General features: G+C 33.4%; 1 protein-coding gene across 1 annotated transcript; it reads right to left on the bottom strand.

The window, feature by feature from the left end:
• Positions 1–2,932: 2,932 nt before the first annotated feature.
• On the bottom strand, positions 2,933–5,198 carry LOC138371006 (baculoviral IAP repeat-containing protein 7-like). The gene is made up of 3 exons (XM_069335647.1): positions 4,227–5,198; positions 3,891–4,133; positions 2,933–3,049 (listed from the first exon to the last, which is right to left on the bottom strand). The coding sequence occupies exons 1-3, from the start codon at positions 5,196–5,198 to the stop codon at positions 2,933–2,935; spliced, it is 1,332 nt and encodes a 443-aa protein (XP_069191748.1).
• Between the last annotated feature and the right edge of the window lie 3,392 nt (positions 5,199–8,590).

The following is an 8,590-nucleotide window of genomic DNA, read 5'->3' as shown; positions in this document are numbered from 1 at the left end:
CAAATGCATTCTTGTCTCACTTAATTCTGAAAGCATTTGTTTGTTGGAATCCTGGAGACTAGCATTTGTCTGTTGAATGGTCAACAGGTTAGAAGTTATTGTTTCATTTTCTTCTTGTAAGGTCTTAACATGTAAATCATTTTGTTGTTGTAAAGCCAGTATTTCATGAATATTATCAGAAGGGGACTTACGAATCACGTTCAAGATAATGTAATAAAAGCGTTGTACATTATTTGCATTCAAATCTTGCCTTATTTCCTTCTGGAATAATGTATATAGAATAGTAACGAATGCATAAACTTTTATAACTTCCTCATTCGTTCCTTTATGATCTTTTTCCAGGTCAACAATTCGTTTGGTTATAATTTCTTTAACTAAAACTATTGATGCCACCGCGTCTATTAACAATTTAGCAACATAATTAGGTTCGTCTAATTGACGTTTTAAATGATCATTTTCATTTACATAAGGTATTATTTGACGTTCGTGTTCATATACTGTTTCATCGATAATATTAGTTTTAAATTTTTCTAATATTTGATTAAATAAATTTCTTTCTTCCTCGTTAGTAAAAATATTAAGAATATTATTATTTTGGCGTAGATCATTATTATTAATATAATTTAAACGGGAAATCCTATCTCTAATGTCCTTTTCACGTTCTTCGTGAATGTAGTTATCACGTTCGGTATTTAACTGATGAATGAACTTATTTATTATTGCTTCAATTTGTGATTTTCCTGTTGCTTTCGATTCATTATCATCATTTAAAGGAAATATGCTTGAAAAACAATGAATTATATCGCTATTCGATAATGTAGGTTTTGTATAAAGTTGCTCTAATGTTTCAATATTATATTTATTTGCTTCATTTATATTCTTTACTAATGTATTATATTCATCATACTTTATTTTTTTAGAATTTTCACAATCTAGTAGTTTTTGTTGGCATTCTTGAACATAATGGTTTTGGGATACTAATAAATTATTATATTCTTCTTGGTCTGATTGTTTATCATAGTTGCATTTTTGTAAGGCTTGTTGGCATTCCAGAAATTGTATATTCTGGATCCTTATATCGTTTTCACATGCAGCTAATTTTAGTTGGTATTCCTTAAGAGACATTAAATTTGTATTTATTTTCCTATTTAATTCTTCTTGTTGTTGACGACTTATACTAGTATTATTTGAATTTATTAAATCAGTTAGTTTTTCTTTTTCATCAGCTAAGTCTTTTATTTGTTTGTCTTTGTCTTCGGAGATATGTTGAAATTGTCTATCTTTCTCATCTAACATAATGCATATTCTGTTTCATACTGTTTCTTTTCATTCATCGTATTGGATTCTAAGCTTCATTTGATTATCTTGAAGAGTTGAATTTTCCTTCTTTAAATTCTCTATTTCATTTTCTTGGTCTCCTAATTTCTCTGTAAGCTGCACAATAGTAAGTTCTAAATCTCTCACATTTGTATTTAAATCTGTTATTGTGGCATCTTGATTTCCACATTTAATTTCTAATTCACTTTTTTCATTCTCACATTCATTACATTTTTTATTCAAAAGAGCTATTGTTTGTTTTTGTTGATTCTGACTCTTAAGAGGATATGTTTCGGTTATTAATTTAATATATCGATCAGAGATAGTAAACAAATGAAGCATTTTATTCAATAATAGAATTATTCTTTTATCATCATCATTCACAACAACAAAATTGTTAATAAGAGTTTTTATGAATATACGTTCTCTCAAACCCGAGGAACCATTGTCTGGGAATGTTATAGTATTCAAGATTATTTTAACAATTTCACTCATTTTTTTTTAAATTATTGATTTAATATAATTCTACGATCAGGTGACAATTACCTGATTCTCATAGAAATTGTAGGGGACGATGATGGATTGAGAGAATTAATTGGAAGAGGAGGAGGAGATGGTGGGTGTGTTGAGTAAGTAGGAGGAGATAGTGGTTTCGGAACAGGAACTTTTTTGGATGCTCCATTCCCTTATACCCCTTCTCAACATAGAAATTTGTTTCTCCTGTTCTTTAAACATTTCATACAAAACTGACAAATTTTGTTGAATAATATGGTTTTCATGTTTCAGCTTATTAATATTCAGCAATAGTTGCTGTTGTGTTCTGGGTCCTGCTAATTTCGGAGGCAATGGGTCCACTGGAACTGTAGCAGCGAAAGTGGATGTTCTGCCTGAGACACATACTAAAGACCTTGACAATTGCATGTCATCAAATTCATATGGTGCAACCATTATGAAAAACAGTATGTGCTCTCTTATTTTATATGATCAATTGTTATCCACTTCCCTAGAAAGAAACTTCCAACAGAAAAAGAGTGGTTGTAGACCAGTTGATGGACAGATTGGTTGGGTGGTTGTAGATCAGTTGACAGACAAGTTGGTTGATTGGCTTGACTAGTTTGTGGAATGGTTGTTTGCTTCTTCAGTTCCGCCAGAGATTGAATAGTACTGCTTGTTTGTTCACTTTCACTGTCTAGAAAGTTATATCAAGAGGTAGTATGTAGTGTAGTGTGCTTGGATTGCGACTCTACCACTAATTAATCTATAAACTGTGTTCTGCTGCAGGCTACCTTAGTGACACTTTTATACTACCTTAAAGACAAAAAAAAAATAGAAATATGTATTTTGAAAGGATACACACACACACATTGGTATAACTAAACTACAACTTTTCCTCATCTGAGATTATATCTGGGGAGAGGAATAATATTTCGTCAATAATAATTATAAGGTATTTATTATAGGAATAATAAGATTTGAAATTCATATATTTCCAGCCGGGTTGATAGATAGGATACATTATGTTATGTAAATGGTCTAAAATCATCCTTATTACTGTAGGTGTGGACATATTTTTGTATCCAACACAACTTTCTTGACAATGATGTTTTCTAATTTCTTAGAAGAGTCTTGGGTATGAAGTATTTTCAATATGGTCTCCCTCAGCACCTTCAGCCACCAGCACATCTGTACGTTCATTTCCATAAATTCCAACATTAGCTTGCAGTATTGCTCTCTAAAACATTCTTTACTATGATATAATTGCTTTAATAGTATATTTTATCTCAGCTCTGCAAATTGGACATGTGGATATGTTTGATGCACATTTGAAACAAGTGCATATGTGATTACAAGGTAAAAACATTAACTCACTCTCATTCTCCATACAAATCTTACACTCAATCACTCTGTGTCTAATTGTACCTTCTGACTTTGGGAGAGTGGCAACTTGATCAGTTATTCTACCAAATAATGGTTGTGGGTTAGAATCACCAGACATTGGTGGGCTTGGGACAACATCAACTTCAGTCAATGTCAATTCATCAACTATTGTAGATTCTACTTCAGTTCCATCAGACATTGGTTGGCTTGGGACAACATCAACTTCAGCCAATGCCAATTCATCTACTATAGGCTGTATTAAAGTTGTAGATGATTCTACTTGTTGGTTTTGGTCAGAAGCCAACTCAGTTCCATCAGACATTGGTTGGCTTGGGACAACATCAACTTCAGCCAATGCCAATTCCATTAAAGTTGTAGATGATTCTACTTGTTGGTTTTGGTCAGAAGCCAACTCAGTTCCATCAGACATTGGTTGGCTTGGGACAACATCAACTTCAGCCAATGCCAATTCCATTAAAGTTGTAGATGATTCTACTTGTTGGTTTTGGTCAGAAGCCAACTCAGTTCCATCAGACATTGGTTGGCTTGGGACAACATCAACTTCAGTCATTGCCAATTCCATTAAAGTTGTAGATGATTCTACTTGTTGGTTTGTGTCAGAAGCCAACTCATTTCTATCAGACTATGGCTGGGCTTGGGACAACATCAACTTCAGCCAATGCCAATTTATTTACTAGACATTTTCTAACTTCGTCTTCCATGTACTGTAAGACTGCTTCAATAAATGACTCAATGTCAAAGAAAGGTAACCCCTTCTCTTTGAGTTGATTATGATACGTTGTCATCACATGATCTTCCTGGAAACCCATTGAAATAAGGTGCTTAGTTATGTCTAGTTCCTTAATAAGTTTGTGTTGATCTTCATTGATATGGGTTATTGAAGGGTTTGTCTCATAAGGTGGCCTTTCCCCTTGAACCTGAAAAAAAATAAAGTTAATGTTACAAATGGCTTTTATAAAGATTACAATAATAATAGTCAACCTTCATTTCAAGTTACTTAGCTGACATACCTGATCAATGAATTCTTTTCCTTTCATCAAGAAGAGGAAGGTACACTCTGGGTACCAGCGAGCATGTTCATCCCAAGGTATATCATCAGTTTCCCAGTTTCGAAGTCCATTCCCACAATGATAACAGCGCACATGATCACTTAAACCACAATAGAAGAATCCAGCTTCTGACAATTCAGTTGGTTTCTGTGTTACACGTTCAGGCCAATTGTTAAAGCTTGCTAGGCGACTTTCAAGTGTTAAGTAGTCTTTTCGCTTGGCAATGGTATGTTGGTGAACTCCATTGTCTGTCATAGGACTTAGACCACAGACATCTATTCCATTGTCTGTCATAGGACTTAGACCACAGACATCTATTCCATTGTCTGTCATAGGACTTAGACCACAGACATCTATTCCTTGTCTATAGGACGAATTTTTACTATTTCTCAGTGGAATGGAATAACCCTCGAATTTTTCATTAAATATCAGTGGAAAATTTCCCACTGGTTGGTTTCGAATGAATTGACAATGGGGAAAGTGCCGCTGATGTTCGCCTCTGGGAGTGTCTCCTCTTTCCCAGGAACCAACAATGCCTCGACAAAAGACACAAGCAACGTGGTCATTTGTTCGCAGATAGTAAAAGCCATCACGAGCCAAATCAGATGGTTCTAACCATTCAAGTGGCCAATCTATGTAGGTATCCAAACGTTCCTTTTCAAACCGTAAACTGTCATATGAATCAAACTTCTTAGAAATAGATCTTTTCACGTTCTGATTAAATGTGCATTCTGGTTTCTCTTTCTTATGTAAAGCAATGATTCTATTTTCATCTTTGTTTACGTTCGTGGCATCAATTTGAAAATGGCACATTGAACATTCTAAAAGATTTGCTTTATGAGTATAATAGAAACCCGCCTTTGCAAGTACATGACTGTTTACACTGAAGTTACAGTCCTTAAAAGTCTCCAAACGATTTTTTTCTTCTCTCATTGCTATGAAAACAAAATGTGAGTGTTGTATTAGACTGACTAGTTAGTGACTGAGAGAGGCATCTCTCTCTCTCTCTCTCTTTATATAATACACAATCTCCCTCCCCCCTCCTCCCCTCCTCCTCCTCCTCCTCCTCCTCTTCCTGTTGACTCATAGACTTAAAATTGGGACTATAGAGTTTATCAGCTGAAATCCTTTACCAGATCCTAGTAAAAAGCTGAAATAATGGTAAGAAAAATATAGGGAACTAAGTGGAAATTATGTGATAAAAATAGAAATTTTAATTGTGGAAATTTTACTACATTTTTTACACTCAACCTGGGCACCCCCCCCCCCAAAAAAAAAAAATAAAAAAAAATTCACGTCCCAGATAAAAAAAATACTACTACCTAACTACGTACTTATTTTTATTGATGAACACTTTATATATCATGTGTAAATCAATACAAATTCCAGTCTAAAAGATGACATCCCTACCACAGGTGTTACTAGAAAACATATTTTAATTAATTATCCCTAGTCCACTTCTCGACAGTAATGAAGACGGTAATTTGTCTCTATAGACTTCGAGTTGGTTGTCTTCCCAATGCCTTCAGCTGTATAATAAAGTTACTAACCACCTAATTCTTCTTCTTCATCATCTTCAAAATTGTCGGTCAAATTTTTTTCAAAAAGAAACCTGCTCCATATTGTTGGAAATTGGGGCCTAATATCTTCCACAGCAATATGTTTTTTTTCTACTTTTTCATTTAGCCACTGTAGAAAACTTTTCCCCATTTCCTGAAAGTAATGATAATTATTTATTAGTGTTATAAATCCCTTATTTTTCAACCTAATTTTTCAAATAATTAATTTCTTAAGAGAGTCTTTTTATGAAAACAAAGTAGGTAGGTGCTTTACCCATCATACTCACCTTACATCTTTGTAAAATATAAATCGAGAACTTGAGCCATTTCTGAATTTCATTTAGTCGTAATTGAGTTAAGTGAATATTATTCTCTAAACTCCAATTTTGCTTGTTTTTTTTCTTGGATAAAAAACAATAAACTGCTTTTTCCCTCAAGGCTCTAAGTATTACATACCATCTTGTTTTTACTTTTATCATTCCAATTGTTTCTTCATTCTCATTTAAAAAATAAAAAACTTCACCTTCTTTGTAAAGATCACTTCGCACCTGTAAAAATAATTTAATAATATAGTTTCATAAAAGAAATTGTATTGAAAAATGTGACAATATAAATTGACACTTCCTTGTACAATAGACTTTTTGTTTGCCTACCTTATTCTGGTGTTTCACTACATCTTTAGCTTCAATTATTGAATAGGCAGGAGATATAAAGCCTAATGCCGTAAACAGGTTGAGTGTGTAGTGTGGAGGTAATGCAAGAAGGCTAGTCTCTTCATATTCGTTGTACAATGGAGTAAAACAGATAACGTTGAGTTGATGCTTATCCAAGTGACTGAGGTTAACAATATGTTGGTTGTCAGGTTGAAGAAGCTCACACACAGCTGTACATTTAGTATAGTGTAAGATACTATATACCAAATGTCGATTCATAATATCCATATTATTCAATGTATCCCACAGTGATCTGGCCACAACTTTAGCAACAACATAACGTTCTCCATCATACCGCTCAATGTCTTCCCTTTCTCCAATTAACATATGAACACTTTTACTCCCAGTAATTAAAAAAAATTTACCATTAATGTATCTGCCACTGAAATGAGCTGATTCACCATTCACTTTAGTCATACAAACTACTTTAGAAGTAGTAGTACTGAGATCTTCTAAGCAATATTGTTTCCATAGATCATTTGTTTCCGGTTGTTTATCATCCTCATCACCAATACCACCAGTAAATTTTTTATTGGCAAAGATCACTAAATCAAACTGTCCCTTAAACTCCAAGAGTGTTACACCACGAGGAACATTTTTTCGAACTTCAGGATCATTGTTGTAGATTGTGTCATCAGGGCCATAGCAGTTGACCTTTATATCATGAAGAATAGCAGGGTCGTCTTCAGGGGATAGGATTCCATGTGGGACATTTGCACTTATTCTTTTTATCTTCTTTTTTTCTTTCAATGTTTTTAAAAGATTTTCATACCTACAAACAAAAGAAAAAAAAAATAAGAAGTAATAATTTATTGGGGTATGGATATTATAAAAATATATATATGATATATATTATTAACATATTATAATAATGATACTTACAATTCCGAAGACTTTAAACTGTTTTCAGCATAGCAAATCATCTTCTGAAATGATGCTCCAAATGTATCTGGAAGTTTTTCTTTCATCTTGTTTTGGTATATGTTATCAAGGGTCATCATTAACATATTTATAGAAAGTGGTGAATCCATAGTTGTTGTATATGTCAACAATTAAATAATATTAAATAGTTATCACTATGGATATATGCATGCTGCATCAGACCACTTAACACTGAGGTAATAATACTGGGCATAACGCTTTTATATACTTGAAGGCGATTTAACTCACCCCTCCCCCTCCTCCTCTTCCTCCTCCTCCTCATCCTCCTACTCCTCAAGTCAGAATTGAAAAGATAGATATAAAAGAATTCAACTGTCAGTTACAACCCTAGTCCTGTGCTGTATCTAGTGAGTCCACTTTGATAATAATATAATATAATTATATTGACTTAGTTTGGGTAAGGTAGGGTCTTGTTTGGTCTTACTCTAATTATTTAGTCCTGCATCACCTTATACTATCTTAGATAAAAATGTTGATTGATCAGTTAAGTTACATATGCCTTAACATAATTTTTTTTTTTTTTTTACATTCACAGATTTGAAATAGATCACCATTATGACTGATATTAACGAGACAACAGCAAATTTTGAAAATGATAAGACTCTGAGTGAACCCAACCCTACAGGCAAAGCAATGAACCCCAACGAAATATGGGAAGCTGAATCTGTAAAGACTGAACTCAACCCTACTAACCCCAATGAAATATGGGAAATTGAATCTGTAAAGATTATGTTAATAAAACTTGAAGAAATACTACTAAAGTGGGGAATAAAATATGAATTATTCATGAGACAAAACAATGGAGTCAAGCTTGAAAATACCTATCAAGTGATTTTGATGTCGAAGGCCTCATCACAGGAAAAAATTGAAATAGACCATATTAAAGTAGTATTTCAAGATGATGGATTGGTTTTGTTTAATGGGTGTGATAACAACTTACACAAATATGTTGTGTGTGAGTATACCCTCATCCAATTAACTATCCGTAGTTTTTTTAAATATGAAGAAAAATTACCCACTACTTTGTACATACGAATTTTTAAAGATGAATGGGCATCCAGCCCAGCGTGGGATAACTCCAAACCCACCTTCACGTATATAGACAGTCTTC

Source organism: Procambarus clarkii, chromosome 34 (genome assembly GCF_040958095.1).
Source record: "Procambarus clarkii isolate CNS0578487 chromosome 34, FALCON_Pclarkii_2.0, whole genome shotgun sequence".
In the NCBI taxonomy this organism is placed as follows: Eukaryota; Metazoa; Arthropoda; class Malacostraca; order Decapoda; family Cambaridae; genus Procambarus; species Procambarus clarkii.
The sequence above is the reverse complement of the archived record's forward strand: the minus strand, read 5'-3'. Positions and strand labels throughout refer to the sequence as shown.